Source organism: Tenrec ecaudatus, chromosome 12 (genome assembly GCF_050624435.1).
Source record: "Tenrec ecaudatus isolate mTenEca1 chromosome 12, mTenEca1.hap1, whole genome shotgun sequence".
Lineage (NCBI taxonomy): Eukaryota > Metazoa > Chordata > Mammalia > Afrosoricida > Tenrecidae > Tenrec > Tenrec ecaudatus.
Window position 1 is genome coordinate 78,462,218 of NC_134541.1, and position 17,020 is coordinate 78,479,237.

Sequence of the window (17,020 nt, forward strand, 5' to 3'; positions counted from 1 at the left end):
CTATGCAGGGATGTAGGGGCAGATGAGCACAGGGCCAACCTCATGGCTGCTGCTTTGGCAAACTACAGCAGACCTAAAGGGAGATATATATGTGGGGTAGAGGGACATTACCAGAGAGACTGTAAGCAGATATTACAAAAGAACAGGACAATTCACAGTGGAAAAGACCCATGGAAAGAGTCCAAGGAAACTGGACTTTGCCCCAGGTAAACACTGGGCAGAGTATTGTCATTCAAAGTTTAGCAATAAGGAATGTTTATAAGGAAGTGATGCCCAGCCAAAAAAAAAAACGTGTAGCAGGGGCATGCTTCGAGCCCCTTTGAACAGAGGTAGGTAATAGAGGAAGGAGCTTGATCCAAGCCCCGCCCAGCAGAGCTCAGAGGCAAAGCCTCTGCCTAACTCAGCAAAAGAATCTTTGAATGGCAGCAATCACAGGTATCCCCCCAACCTCACAGCAGGAGACCACACCTAACCAAACTTGCAAAGGCTCAGCCTCTGTCATCTCTGTCCTACAGCGAGTTTAATTACCCAAGTAAAGGCTCAGCCTCTGTCATCTCTGTCCTGCAGTAAGTTTAATTACCCAAGTAAAGGCTCAGAAGCCCTCACAACAATTTGTTGATTCTAAAAAGCAGGAGCCTCTTATTGAAAAAATAGCACAGCTTCTATCAGGAAGATCTAACCTAAGTACTCAAGGAATTCAAATTGATACTGGAGTTATTCAGAAGTGCGAAGAAAAGCCAAAAATTGTAATTAAATGAGAAATTATTAAGAGTGGTAATTGAGGTCTGATACCTAAAAGAACTATGGGACGCTTATTAGGGAAGTCCAACCTAAATTCTCAAGGTGCTGCTGGAGTGATTGATGAAGATTATAAGGAAGAAATTAAGGCAATGATGAAATCTGATATACCATGGTTTATGAAGAAGGAAGATCGCTTAAGTCAATTTTTGCTTCCTTGCATTTCTGGAGTAAAAATTTATACCTATCAGCAAAGAGTACATGAGAAGTCTGACCACACATTAAATCAAGGGGCCTTTTGAAATGTTGTTGTAGGGAAACAACAGTACCCCCAAAAGGAATTCGAAATTGTAGGAAAAAGGTTTTTAAACTCTGGATATGGGGTCATTTCCCTAGGGCCTAAAACCCACCCACTAACTTCCTCTACATCCAGCTTGGAAGGAATGAGAGAAGTTAACCAAGAAAGAATATTGCAAGACTGTAAAATCATACAGTGTAAAGAGCCTGTAACCTTATTGGTAAACTTAGAGAGAGAGAAAATGTCTGTCTGGTAAATTACTTCAAGAACAGCTGGACAAATGTATTAACAATCTTAGAATCTCCACCGTTAAAACAAAAGAAGAGGAATCTTATGTGTGATATGGTTCATTTAGTCATTTTAACCAAAAAAATTTTCTCCTTACCAAAAGCTTGTAACAAAATTAGGGCAGATAAATGCATTTTCACTTCTACAGAGAAAGCTGATCCTAAGAAGTCCCAGGAAGATGGGAATCATGTTTGGGATCCTCCCATAATCACCTGGAGAAAGGGCCGTACATTTATGGTTTTGCAGAATAAAGCTGATGGACCCCCCTTAGAAGGACGCAATCACTTTTGGAGAAAGATAAAGAACATAAAGGAGATGGAGAGACCATCCAATCTTAATCATAATTCTGTTTCCAGGTTGCTGACACACCAAAGGGAGGAGCTATTTGTTTATGTTTTCACAGGCAAAGGAGATAGGTGGATTTCTTTTCAGCTAGCAAGGCCCAGAAGAAAGGAGGGAAGTTCATGCTGTGCTCCGAATGTTGAGGAGACAGCCAGGCATCCTGATGAGGAAGGCAGAAATTTTCGTTTCACTCTGGGTTTCGAGACTCTGCCTTCATATGTGGGTGCCAGTCCTAGCTGTTTAGCCATTAACTCTCGGGCATAGAATAACTGGCTGGTCTCTAACGAAACCATCTATGACTTCTATGATAATGGGTGAATCATTTGCAGAATATGAAAACTCCGTTACTATGGAGGGGAGAGGGGATATAGAAATCTGTAAAATTATGAGTTAGCGGCATGTCATTGCTGACAGACTCAAATGGCTCAAATGTCAGGGGCCACATGGAAGTGTTAAGAAATGACACTGTAACTATTATCAATTGGGGCCCCACAGTAAGTTTCTAACTAACTGCTCAGAGGAATCCAGCACAACCTCATGTGATTCTGTAAGTAATTGTGAATGGCAAACCCCCCTGAAGGCATTGCCCCTACCAGGTCAAAGGAGGCCTTGGAGCTCCCAATCCTGTGTTACTAAAGCCTGAAGGCACTGCCACTACCAGGTCAAAGGAGGCCTTGGAGCTCCCCACCCGGGTTACTAAAGCCTGAAGGCATTGCCACTACCAGGTCAAAGGAGGCCTTGTAGTTCTTCATCCTTTGTTACTAAACCCTGAAGGCATTGCCACTACCAGGTCAGAGGAGGCCTTGTAGTTCCCCATCCTTTGTTACTAAACCCTGAAGGTATTGCCACTACCAGGTCAAAGGAGACCTTGTAGTTCCCCATCCTTTGTTACTAAACCCTGAGGGCACTGCCACTACCAGGTCAGAGGAGGCCTTGTAGCTCCCCACCCTGGGTTACTAAAGCCTGAAGACATTGCCACTACCAGGTCAAAGGAGGCCTTGGAGCTCCCCACCCGGGGTTACTAAAGCCTGAAGGCACTGCCACTACCAGGTCTAAGGAGGTCTTGGAGCCCCCCACCCGGGTTACTAAAGCCTGTGACAGGACCTGAACAGTGGGACCTGTGGAAATTACCACTTGCCACTAAGCCATTAACAGACTATACAGGAAGCCTACTGGCACCAGTCAGTCTGACCTTGTACTTTTCACAAGAATGAGACTCAATACCATAATTGTAAATTGTTCACTTGCATTAACCATACTCTACTTATAAACCTTTTGAAAGACAGCATCCTCATCCTAAAGAGCAGGATGAGGGTGTGATCCCAGTGGAGACAAAGCGCAGATGGGAGAGGAGTCCAGAATCGTCATGATGCAAGCGGTGTCAGAGATGCTGAAAAGATCTTGCTGATTCGTGGGAATGCTGGTCGCAGCTATAATTGGACTCATAGCCATTGCCACCACTGCTGCCGTCGCTGGGGGAGCTCTACAGGAGTCCATCAAAACTGAACATTCCGTGCAGAAGTGGCAAGTGAACTCACATCAGCTCTGGGCCACTCAGGCAAAGGTGGACGATGAACTGGGGGTGGAGGGCGAGTAGCAGCAAACTGTTCAGTGGTTGGGAGATCAAATCATGGACTTGCAACATCAATTAATGCTAAAATGTGATTGGAATGTGATTGATTTTTGTATAAGCCCTTATCCATATAACAAGACATTGCATGATTGGGATTTGATTAGGAAACATTTGCAAGGGTTGAAGGGAAACATTTCATTAGATATTAATCAGCTTAAGAAGGATCTATACATTCAAGGATAGCCTGAGGCATCTCCTGGCTCTGATATGATCAAACAATTGGTGAATGGCATGGAAGGGTTGGACCCAGGAGCTTGGGCTCAAAGCATTTCACACAGCTTAAGTTCCAGTCTGACTGTGGTTTATCATCATAGTTTTGATGCTTGCAGTCTCCTGTCGCTTCTATAGGAAGCAAAGAGATGAAGAGAGACCATGTTGCCTCTGCGACACTATTAAATCTTAAACATAACACTGAGGGAAATAGGACTGGGACTTATTCCTTGACTGGTACAGACAGAATCTGGAAAGCCAGTGTTCCATGGTAGGAAAGCCTCCACTCTGGTGGTTGGAGATGTAGTCCAAGTACGTTTGCCTGCGGTAATCTATCATTTCCACAGTTTCTCCCTCTAAAGCTATGCTGCCTTAAAGTGAGCACACGGTTGATCCTACCTCCCTACAGAAGCAGCCATTCCTATTTGGTCTATTTCTTCCCGCCACAGCATCCAGCCCCTCTCATACCTTCCTCCAACAGCAGATGGGCACAGGGGGACTTTATCTCCCATTGCCTGGATTAAAAATGCTTACCATATGCCTGAATTTTGGTCTCTATTAATTTGGTCATTAAATTTGCCTTGATAACTTTCAATGTATAGAAAATACCCATGGAGCCACTGTGGCTCTTTTGAATTTAATATATAAAACAAAAGGGGGAATTGTGAGAAACAGGAAGATTTCTCCCAAGTTGTCTCTTCCAAATATATGCCAAACTTAGCTGCTTGCTATACAGTTGGAGGTCAACAGAAGTAGGTCAGGGGTTATTCTCCCTAAGGTTCATCAGCTATCCAGAGCAAGCAGACATCATTGTTTATCCCACAATAAGTTGGGCCCACCCCCTTCTGATAAGGATAGTAGATTGTTTCCCTGAAGGAGAGCCCAGGGAGGTCAAGCCCACTCAAGGGTGATCAAGGTTAGGCCACCATCATGAATCTAGGGTCCGCCCATCTTATCATATGTATACCATAAGTCCCTCCCCTTCCTGTTATGCTTATGACCATGGTATATCCCCCTCCTACTGCTTGCATTGCCTATTGTGCAGCCCTTCCTGTGATGTGTGGTTACCTGTAATCACACCCCCCCTAAAAAGTTATGAGCCTTGGTTACCAATAAATGTCTCTCTCTCTCTCTCTCTCTCTCTCTCTCTCTCTCTCTCTCTCTCTCTCCATGGACCACCAAGTGAGGCTGGGGTGAGCATGATATGTGTCTGACTCCATTATTTCAGTCTCTCTTCTATCTCTCATGCTCTCTATGGCTTTACTATACTCTGTACAACTGCACCTACCGGACCTGTGATGAAGTGTTAGGGGCTTGCTCCCCTGACAATACATCTTCTAAGGCTTCTTTTATTTCACTTAGCACACCGGAGGTTGATTTTATACTTAGCACATTTCTACTTCCTTCAGATTCATTTACTTTGCCCCTTATACACAGTGCTTTCCTTAGATTACACTTTCAATTTTTAAGGTACTTAAGAGGATAATCAAAAGGGCTATTAGAAATGAATACAAGCGCTGTGCTCCTGAGGAAACCCCCATCAGCCCTCTAAGGTGATCTCATCAACTAGGGCCACTCTGCCAGCACCACTGGGTCCCGGCATTGAAAGGGCACACCAGCCTGCCATTGTGGGGCAGGGTCTAAACCCCTATGGCTCCACATTCAAGCAACCAGGGATGACCTATCTCTTTATTCTTTATTTCCTCCTTCTCTCTATCCTCCCTCTTTACCATCACAGCCAATCTTAGGGAACACAGTTGGGGTTTCCCCCCTTCTTTCTCTTTATTCTATTTTTCTTTCTTTCCTCTTTCTGTCTTTGTTCTCTTCGATTCTCTCTGTTTGTATGATTCTCTGTGCTCCCTCTCATTCCTTTCACATGCCACGGCTGGTTCCCAGACCCCTACACCCAGCCTAGGGCAACCCTGTCCTCCCAGTGGGCAGGCTGGCCCCTAAGACAGTGCTGCACACAGGACGAGTCAGCGCTACACACAGCACAGCACAGTCAGCTATTTCCTTACCTATTTTTAAAATTCTCTCTCCTTCCTTTTCTCTTGTCTTTTTATTTCTTTCTTTGTGTTCTTTCACATTTTCTTCTTTTCTCCTCTCCTTCTAGCTCTTCTCTATTTCCACCACAGCCTCAGCAGGTTTAGTTCTCCTTTTTAGGTGTTTGTTTGTTTGTTTTCCAGTTTTCACTTTTTTTACTCTGTGCATTTACTCTGTGGATTTTAGTTGTGTGTGTGTTGGTTTGGATGGGTGTCAGTTTGCTTGGCATTACTGTTCCAGTCTGTGTGTTCCTCTTTCTCTTTTTCCTCTCCTTTCACTCTCTTATCTGTCACAAACCAGTAGCAGCCTCCAGGCCACTCCCCTCTGCCTAGGGAAACTCTGAAGGCCCAACTGGGGAAGCTCCCACCGCATTTATTGGCTTGGAAAGCAGCTGGAGAATTCACCCCAGTCCTCTTCCACACACCAAACAGCAGGGGTTCTCCCCAACAAAAAAATGGGGGTATCCCCAGTCTAAATCCTGAGGCCCTACCAGTGACTGGGGGAAACACCTGACCACCACTTGTGGGGCTCCACGCTACTGCAGGAACATCGACCCAACCTCCAAGGCGATCTCTCTGTTTATGGTAATTCCCCTGCCAGCTACGCCAAGGAGGGTATACCCGCACAACCTCCTCCAGCAATACAGCTGCAGAGAAAAACACCACAGGCTAGCTGAGGTGCTCCAAGAACTGTGAAGGCTACTTCAAGATCGGCCAGGGAAGTGATGCCCTCGGAGCCCACAACAACATGAGAGGAATATCCAACACACATTCCAAGTAACAGAATTCTGGACAGCTAGGATGAGACTGAAACCACAGAAAAATATAGCGATAGCCTGAACCCTTAGTACAGCTACCAGCAGGTAGTTCATAGAAGTACTCATACTAACCCCCCAAGAGAGAGCCCAGGGCACTTCAACTCAGGAAGATGGCTCCAGGCTCCTCCAAAACAATACATAAACAGCAACCAGTTCTAAAAACTTTGACAAAAAAGCAGGAGAAACAGAAGACAATATGGAAAGAAGTCATAAACCTAATGATGGACATAGAAGAAGCAGATATTGTCCTGCCACAAAAAGAAATTTTCAAAATTCTGCTTGAAGTCATAAAGGATATGAGGGAAGCAATGCAGAAAAAAGATTAAATGATAAAGGAGACAAAGGCAACGCAACAAAGGGAAATACAAGAGATAAGGGATGAAATAGCAAAATCCAGTGACAAATTGACAGACCATGCCAATAGGCTTGAGGAGGCAGAGCGTACCAGTGACCTAGAGGATAACCAAGCAGACCTCAGCAAACGGGAAAAGCAGTCAAATAAGACAATCAAAAAAGTTGAAGAAAACCTGAGAGCCATGTCTGATGCTATGAAAAGAAACAGTTTTAGAATAATTGGACTACCGCAACAAGACATAACAAAGAAGTCAACAGTGAATATAGCAAGGGAATTCTTAGAGGAAAACTTCCCCAGCTTAATAAAGGAAAATCAGGCAACCATTCAAGAGGCTGAAAGAACACTTGCCAGAATGAATTCCAAGAAGTCACCAAGACACATAATTGTCAAATTATCCAATTATGAAGAAAAGGAGATGATCATAAAAGCAGCTAGGGAAAAGCAAACAGTCACGTATAAAGGCACCCCAATAAAAGTATGTTCAGATCTATCAGCGGAACAATGAAGAAGATGGAATGGAGTAACATATTCCAAAAATTGAAGGAAAACAACGCAATACCAAGAATACTTTACCCAGCCAAATTATCTATTAAGAACCTCAAAGAATACATAAAAAGAAACCCACCCCTACAAAAGGTCCTTACCAATCCAGTATGGGCAGAAGATCAACACTCGCTGACGGCAAATAAGATACCATCACATAGAATAACTCCACCCATAGGGCAACAAAGAGGAAACAGTCCCCAGGATAGCATCAGCTCAATAGTGGAAAGAAGGCAAACATAAACCACACACACAAAACAAGCAGATAAGATAGGTAGATAGGAAAATACTCAATACAAAAGGTACAAGATGACATCACAGAGTCCACAGATGGATATAATAAAACTGAATATCAATGGCCTGAACTCAAGCATTAAAAGGCAGGGGCTAACAGACTAGCTCGGGAAACATAGCCCATCGATCTGCTGCCTCCAGGAGACTCACCTCAAGCTTAAAGACAAAAACAGGTTGAGAATTAAAGGCTGGACAAAAATATACCAAGTAAATGGCAATGCAAAAAAGCAGGGGAAGAGATCTTAATATCCAACCAAATTGACCTCAAGATACAGGATATAACAGACCAGGAGGAACACTATATAATGCTCAAGGGAACAATAGAACAAAGACAGGAAGGAAGAAACAACGTTTGCAAGGATAAGGGATGAAACGGGACATTACAACAGACCCCAATGAAATCAAAAGGATAATTACACGGTACTGTGAAGGTCTGTATTCTAACGAATTCAACAATTTGGAAGACATGGACAAATATTTGGAAACACAATTCCTCTCTGGACTATCCCAAATGGAAGTCAACAACCTCAACAGACCCATACCAATGGAAGAAATAGACCAGGTAATCAAGGGATTACCAATAAAAAAATATCCCTGGGCCAGATGGCTTCACAGGAGAATTCTACCAAGCATTCAGGGAAGGACTGACACCAATCCTATACAAACTCTTCCAGACATAGAAAAAGATGGAAAACTCCCAAACTCTTTCTATAACTTTGATAACTAAAGCAGGCAAAGATGCCACAAGAATCGAGAACTATAGAGCAATATCCCTAATGGACATCGATGCAAAAAACCTTAACAAAATACTGGCCAATAGAATATAAAAGCATATTAAAAAAATAATTCACCACAACCAAGTGGGATTCAAATCAGGGATGCAGGGATGGTTCAACATATAAAAAATCATCAGCATTATTCACCACATTGTCAGGAAAAATGATAAGAACCACATGAGAATGTCGATAGACGCGGAAAAAGCATTCAACAACATCCAAATGCATTCCTGTTTAAGGCACGTAAGAAGATAGGAATAAAAGGACAATTCCTCAATGTTATACAAGCCATATATGAAAAACCAACAGCTTCTGTGGTAGTTAACAGAGAAAGACGAAAACATTTCCACTGAAAAAGGGACCAGAAAAGGATGCCCCTTGTCCCCACTCTTATTTAACATCGTACTGGAGGTCCTAGCTAACAACATAAGACAAAGGAAAGATATTAAAGGTATTCAGCTGGTGAAGGAAGAGGAGAAATTATCATTATTCGCAGACAATATGATTCTATATATTGAAGATCCCTTAAACTCCACAAGCACAGTGTTGGAAGCAATAGAGGAATATGGCAGTGGCAGGATACAAAATCAACAAACAGAAGTTTATTGGACTGCTCCACACCTCAGACAAGACCACAGAAGAAACGATTAAAAAGGTAGTACTCTTTACAATAGCCAAGCACAAATTGAAATACCTAGGGGTATACCTGACCAAAACAATGAAAGATTTGTATGAGGAAAATTATAAAACACTACTTCAAGAAATCAAGAGTGACCTCAACAAATGGAAGAATATCCCATGCTCGTGGATTGGCAGACTCAATAAAGAAATCAGTTCTGCCCAAGGCACTATATAAATTCAATGTGTTATCCCGATACGAATACCACCATCCTTCTTCAAAGAATTGAAAAAGCAGATTACCAACTTTATATGGAGGGGGAAGAAGCCCAGAGTTAGCAGAGAACTCCTCAAGAAGAAGGACAAAGTGGGAGGACTTTCTCTACCTGATTTTAGCACGTACTATACGGGCACAGTAGTCAAAACAGTGTGGTGCTGGCATAATGACAGGCATTCAGAACAATGGAAAAGAGCTGAAGACCCAGAAATAAAAACAATAGTATACAGGCAACTGATCTTTGATAAGGGTCAAAAAAATATTAAATAGGAAGCAGATGCCATTTTCAATAAATGGTGCTGGAAAAAATAGATATCTACCTGCAGAAAAATGAAGCAAGACCCTTACCTCATTCCATGCACAACATTAAACTCAAGGTGGATCACAGACCTTGAGATAAAACCCCAATTACGGCCATTAATGAGGGAATTGGGACAAACCTGAGAACCTTGGCACAGGGAATACATAGGCTATCAGAAATAGGGAAGGACACAAAAACAGAGGAGGCACAAATAGACAAGTGGGATGTACTGAAAATAAGACACCTGTATATGCGAAAGAATTCACCAAGAGAGTAAGTAATAAGAGAGTCCACCAAGTGAGAAAACATCTTTAGCAATGACACATCAGACAAAGGCCTTATTACTAAACTCTACAATACTATACAAGCTTACAATAAGAAAAAAAACTAATTGCCCACTGAGGAGGTGGGCAAAAGACCTGAACAGAAGTTTCACAGAATCTGAAATCCAAATGGCCAATAAACATGAGAAAATGTTCCAGATCATTAGCCATAAGAGAAATGCACACCAAAACAACTATGATACCACCTAACACCCTCAAAGATAGCCCGATTCAAAAATTCAGAAAGCGACAAGCGTTGGAGGGGCTGTGATGTGATAGGAACTCTCATCCACTGCTGGTGGACCTGCAGGTATGTACAGCCACTATGGAAACCGATTTGGCGATTTCTCAAACATGGAAATTGAGCTACCATACGACCCAGCAATCCCCCTACTGGGCATATACCCAGAAGAGGCAAGAAACAAACCACGGCCAGCATCTGTGCTCCAATGTTCATGGCGGCACAGTTCACAATCACAAGGAGTTGGAAACAACCCAAATTCCCATCAACAGACGAATGGACTAAAAAACTGTGCCACATACATACAATGGAGTACTATGCATCGCTGAAAAGCAGTGATGAACGCATGAAGTGTATCGCAGCATGGGAAGAACTGGAAGAAATCATTCTAAGTGAAGTAAGCCAAGCACAAAAGGACAAGTATAACATGAGTCCGCTGAGGTAAGTTTATATATATATGAGGTAAGTTTATATATATATGAGGTAAGTTTTTATATATATATATATATATATATATATATATATATATATATATATATATATATATATATATGAGAACAGAAAGGTAAGTGCAAATGGGGCACAGGGAAAAAGCTACTGTATACAAACACTCCAGGGGTGAGGTACATGTAGCATGGCAGAGGCCAGACCAAATCCAGGAATACATAGGGTAGCCAACTAAAAAAGGGGTGGAAGGAGGGAAGGGGAAAGCAAAAAAAAAGATGTGTGATGGGGGAATAGGACACTGGCCCACCCAAGGGGAGGGTATTGTTTGTGTCTCCACAGGGAAAGAGGGACCAGATATAAAGCCACTGCCAGATGAATGCAGTGTGCCGGGAAAGAGTGGGGAATCAGTGGAGGGGTCTGAGGGCTCGGCCCCCATACCAGCTACGTGGACAGCTGCCCCTCACCCAGAAGAACTTACTTGAGAGGACGGCATTGAAGCTGTAGCTAGGGGAGAGGGGCATGTTCGATCAGAGCAAAGGGGAGCAAATGAAGGGGTGGAAAGAGAGAGTAAAGCACATCCTGGCCCATCAAGCCTGGAGGACGATATCCCCGCTCTGAACAGCCAATCGGCAGAGTGGACAATATGGCTGATTCCAGTATGAGACACACCGTCCCTTGCTGGCCCAGGGCCCTACGGGGACAACACTGGAGACTCAGTGTCGGGACTGGACCAGACTGACCCTGTGACACCAAGGCAAACCACTAAAAGTGTGCAGCAGAGAAACTGTGGGAGCAGAGCAGGGAGCCCCTGAGGAAGTACAAAGGACAGACTCTGGGGCCAAAGCATGGTACCCCATTGGACCTGACTAAAGGACATGCCTAGAGATCAAAAATCAGACCTTTATCTATTTACGGGTTTTTCTTTCCTTTGAAATTTTCTTTTAATTAATTTATTCTTCTATAGGTAATTGGTTTTCTTTTTTGTTGTCATCACTGTATTCTCACCCATCGCCTATCTTGCTATGGCTTGATTTTTGGTGCATATTGTGGTGATCAATCCAGGGACAGGGGAGCAACAAGAGATCCAAAGTAAGTGGCAAGGAAGTTGTGAGCGGCCTAGTAGGGATTCAGCAAGGGCAAGGCAACCGAGAGAAATTACTGAAACCCAAATGAAGGCTGAGCATGATAGTGGGACAAGAGGAAAGTAAAAGGAAATAGAAGAAAGAATTAGGTGATAAAGCGTATTTTCAGGGGTCTAAAGACTGGAATGTACATATGTAAATATATTTATATAAGAGTGTGGGGAAACAGATCTATGTGCATATATTTATAGATTTAGTATTAAGGCAGCAGATGGACATTGGGCCTCCACTCAAGTACTTACTCAACGCAAGAACACATTGTTCTATTAAATTGGCATTCCAGGATGCACACCTTCCCTACACGATTGCTGAAGAAAAATGTGTACATAAGCAAACATGGTGTAGAAAGCTGACGGTGTCTGGCTATCAAAAGATATAGCATCTGGGGTCTTAAAGGCTCGAGGATAAACAAGCGACCATCTAGCTAAGAAGCATCAAAGCCCACATGGAAGAAGCACACCAGCCTGTATGACCACGAGATGTAGAAGAGACCAGTTATCAGACATCAAAGAACCAAAAATCATATCAGTGGGTGCCAACCTTCCTGATACGATCAATGAAGACACATGTGTACATAAGCAAATGTGGTGAAGAAAGCCGATGGTTCCCAGCTATCAAAAGTTTAGCATCTGGGGTCTTCAAGACTCGAAGATAAACAAGTGGCCATCTAGTTCAGAAGCAACAAAGCCCACATGGAAGTAACACACCAGCCTGCATGACCACGAGCTGTCGAAGGGATCAGGTATCGAGCATCAAGGAACAAAAAAATCATATCATTGGAAATGTGGGTGAGTCCAGAGTGGAGAATCAAAACCCATCGGACACTCCCTTACTGAAGGGTTGTGGGGAGGAAATGAGCCAAACAGGGTGCAGGGTAGCAGCGATGCAACATATAACTTTCCTCTAGTTCTTAAATACTTCCTCCCCACCACTATCACGATCCCAAGACTACCTTACAAATCTGGCTAGACCAGAGGATGCACATTGGTACAGATAGCAACTGGAAACACAGGGAATCCAGGACAGATGACTCCTTCAGGACCGGTGGTGAGAGTGGTGATGCCTGGAGAGTGGAGGGAATGTGGGGTAGAAAGGGGAACTGATTACAAGCATCTACGTATAGCCTCCTCCCTGCGGGATGGACAGCAGAGAAGAGGGCAGGGGGAGACTTCGGACAGTGTAACACATGACAAAATAATAATAATTTATTAATGATGAAGGGTGCATGAGGTAGGGGGGAGCGGGTAGGAAGGAGGAAAATGAGCAGCCGATATTAAGGGGTCAAGTAGAAGGCAAACATTTTGAGAATGATGATGGCAACAAATGTACATATGCACTGACACAATGGATGGATGGATGCATACTGACAAGAATTGTACAAGCCCCCAATAAAATATTTTTAAATAAAAAAAAGAAATAAATACAAAAGAAAACTACAGGAATATTACTGAAAAAAATATGAAAACAGCTATGAGGAGACTTCAAAAAAATCCATTATTTTCATTCCATTTTTCCCAAGTACTTTTTGAAACTTCCTTGAAATCATTATAAAAATAAAATGTTAAAAAGGAAAAGTAGGTCCCGGAGAAGGAGAGCCATCTCCAGGGCCACTCGCCAGGATGGGCAACTGCTGCTTTGGCTGCAGGGCAAGGCTGATGCGCCTTCTGAGTCCTCTTCCCACCCTGCTGGTGATCTGCGCCTTCAAGCCCCAGAAGCGGTGCAGATTACCACGTGGTGGTGCTCGAATCTTCCGGTGGGGAAGAGCGTGCTAGTGCACAGATGGGACCTTCTGCGACAACAGTCTGCTGACCATCGAAGACGCCTACCGCCAGGTGATGAACTACAACAACAGCATGGGTGCCCTGCACATCACTGACACCAATGGCAGCCACCACTACTCTGGCCTGAAGCGCCTGGCCATTGCCAAGGGTCACGCCTTCATCTTGGTCTACGCCGTTACCAAGAAGCAGACCCTGGAGGAGCTGAGGGCCTTCTATGAGCTGATCCTCATGATCAAAAGTAATAACTTGCAGAAGTGCCCGATCGTGCTGGTGGGTGCCAAATGCGATGAGAGCTGCCCCGAGCTGACCATGAGATGAGAGATGGGGCCCATCTATGTGCTGGAGTGGAATTGCACCTTCGTGGATACCTCTGCCAAGACCCACCTCAACATGAAGGAGTTGTTCTTCATGCTGCTGAACCACGAGAACAAGCCCACTGCCTCCAGCTCCCCCAGAAGAAATCCCCCAAGGCCACTGAGAAGCGCCTGGGCAAACGCATTATCACATAAAATCCCAATCTAAGGTGTCCAATCTGCCTCCTCACAGCGTGCTGACAAGAACCACTCCCAGTGTAACCTGTTCCCTACATGATTGATTTTGGGCAGTGATTTGGATTGTAACAATTAGATGTCAAGAAATGTTACCTGTAAATTAATAACGTTTCTTTCTCCCACGTAAGATAACCCAAATGGTTGAAACCTTGACACAGGAGCAAAAAGGAAGGAACCAGGTGCGTCGTAAGAATAAAGCCCGGACAGAGAGTCTCTAGAGAAATGTTTCTTTCCAACGGGAAAAGAAGATGGTGAAATGAACTGAGATACCACATCCCTTCGTGTAATCCTATGATCGTGTATTGTTTAAGTCCTATCATTCTAATCGTATTCTCTCCAACGTGTACTTCATTGTTAAGAAATGTGTTTTCCCAACAAAAGCTGTGACAAATTGCTGAGAAAGGGTATACTAAATAAGAAAACAAGGACTATCATGTGGCTTATCATGGGAGTGGGGACAGAGAAAATTGTGCACGTACATTGTGCTTACCAAAGAGGTGATGTCTGCTTTCTGGGTAATTTTTAAATGTTTGGATATCCTACACAGATGTGTTCTTAAAGTGCACCAATTCTCTGACTTAATAAAGCTATTCCTGCATAAAAAACAAACAAACCGGAAAGTAGGTCACAAGCACTCGCTTTAGAAAGAGCACTGCAAATTTCCAGAAATGGGATCAAATAAAGAAGAAGAAACATATGGAAAGAGGAAAAATAAGATTAATGTTCATAAACCACTAAGTCAAGAAGGTATCTTAAGCAATATATCAGGCAGCAAAAGATAACTTTGGAATATCTATCTTACTCTACCAATAAGAAAAATATGTCCTCACAGAAAACTAAAATAATTTAACTCTGCCCTCCAGGCTAAACCCATCTCACAAGTGTGCTCAAATATGCTATATGCCCTGACCTGCAGAGAGTAACATCTCAGAACAAAATGAGGCCCAGCTCTTTGTTCACATCTCATGTCAACCTGTCAGGAGCAAAGCATTGTTTTTCATGTCTTCTGAAGGAAAGCACAGCTTATCCTTGCATGTCCATTCAAAAAGGTTCTTGAGTCATAAGCAAACAATGAAGTCACAATAGCCAGTCTATGGGGTGATCAACTTGTCCCAGTTCAGTACTGACAGTCCCATGTCCTTAAAAACTCCTTGGGTCAGGACAGGCTGAGATATTGGTCTGCCTCCCATCAGGATATAGGGCAGCACCTTCACAACCTCCTCACTGGCCAAGGGCCCTCAGCCTACACTTCTTAGCCCAGGGCCCTTTAGCTGGTGGACTCTATGGAGTTGCCTTTCTAGAGCCAAAATCAGTGATGATACCACTGGCTAGCCTCTCCTCTCTGCCAGAGCTTGCTTTCAGATGTGTTCCTCTTAATATGATCAGTTAGGGAATTTAGTGTCAGAGATTAATATTGCCCCTCATTTGGTAATATATCCTTGGCGCATTGCTGATGATCAATAAATATTTCTAATATTTCTATCAACATGTAAGACAATCACTACGAGAGGGTTTGGCCAGTGGGATGTCTTGGTTGTCCCTAAAAACTCAGTTATAAAACTCGGAACACAACTTTAAAAAAAGAATTTTATGAATCTTTAATTTTATGAATTAAAGTGTGGAAAGGTTGCGTTTCTGTTTTAGCTAACCAAAGTAAAAGTTCTGGAAGGCTGGGGGAGGAAACAAAGACCCAAACTCTGTGCTTATCTAGCCCTACCAGGGAACAACTGCAGGCTGAATTCTCACAAAAACTGCCTGACAATGTAACTTCTGTTCGCTGTTCTGAGGGCTGCGTTGAGGACTGGCCACCCACTGGAAGCGGGGCGCACAGGAAGATGCAGAGCTAGAAGCCAGATCTTGAATAGATCACAAGGCAGATCTCTCTCCAGTGCAGTGCGAGTTAGGCAGAGGGTGCCGGGCCAGGTGGCTCTCTCCTGAGGCAGGGAGAGAATTCATGTAAGCCCGCAGGTGCGAAGCAGGGCGAGTGAAACCACGTTCTAGCTGGAGGATGGAGCCAGAGCGAGGGCCAGGCACGGGCAGGGCACAGCGACTGGGTGGGAGACGGACTGGAAGCCAGCGGAACCTGGCAGGTGCATCCGCGTAGCTGCAGCCAGTTCCCTTCCCTGCAAAATGCGAGCGCACCCACCGTCACCGTTTGGGGCGCTGTCTTCACCCCGTTACTGTCACTGCCGTGCCGCCCGCGGGTTACGCAGGGCCCCGGTCCGGGAGGGAGCGGGGGGAGGTCTGCTTTACCTGCCGTCCTTAGCCTCCTGGGCCTGGCCGTCATCCGTAACAACCTGAGGCCGCAGGGGCCGGCGCTGCCGCAACCCGTCGGACTCACTCATGGTGCCCGTGCAGCCGCTGCCCTGCAGAGTCGCTGGAGATCAGAGGCTGCACGGCCTTTGGCGGAGCCCCGCTCCACTTTGCAGCTCGCCCTGCTTCCGGGAGGAGCGCAGGCGCGGCGGGCGCGCCGGATGACGTCACGCCCACGTCAGGGCCGCGGCCCCGCCCCTCCCGCTCGCCCCGCCGGTGCCTTCTCGGCGGCTTCCCCATCTCCCGGTAAGCCGGTCGGCGGCAACGCGGGAATCCGCAGCGGTGGCCTCCCCAGGGACCAGGGACCAGCGGCCCGAGTGGGCGCTGAGCTCGGAAAGCGAAGGACCGCACCGGGTGCTCACCAGGCTCAGGCCCCCTGATGGCCACTTTCTTTTTTAAAATCATCTCATTGGGGGATCGTACAACTCTTAACACAATCCATCCATCCATCCATTCTGTCACCCACATTTGTACATTTGTTGCCATCATTTTCAAAACATTTTCTTTCTACTTGAGCCCTTGTGGGATAGTTGAGGTTTATTGTGCCTACCTGGCCGATAAACACATGGGGTTAAGATAAACACATGGGGTTAATTGAAGGGCGGAGAGAGAAATGGCTCAGTGAGCCCCGCCTTTCTAGTTCTCAGGTCTCTTGCTTTGTGATGGTCGGACCAGAGTGCAGCTGCCTG

At 44.7% G+C, this 17,020-nt stretch overlaps 1 protein-coding gene and 1 pseudogene across 1 annotated transcript in view; one reads left to right on the forward strand and one right to left on the reverse strand.

Moving 5' to 3' along the window:
* The window catches only part of APMAP (adipocyte plasma membrane associated protein), a 56,507-nt gene extending 40,044 nt beyond the window's left edge, over positions 1-16,463 (reverse strand). The window contains exon 1 of the mRNA XM_075564176.1: positions 16,272-16,463. Coding sequence (XP_075420291.1) covers positions 16,272-16,363 — 92 coding nt within the window. The 5' untranslated portion in view covers positions 16,364-16,463. The remainder of the gene's footprint in view (positions 1-16,271) is intronic.
* Positions 13,306-13,976, forward strand: LOC142422238 (GTP-binding protein Di-Ras3-like; annotated as a pseudogene).
* Positions 16,464-17,020: the final 557 nt, after the last annotated feature.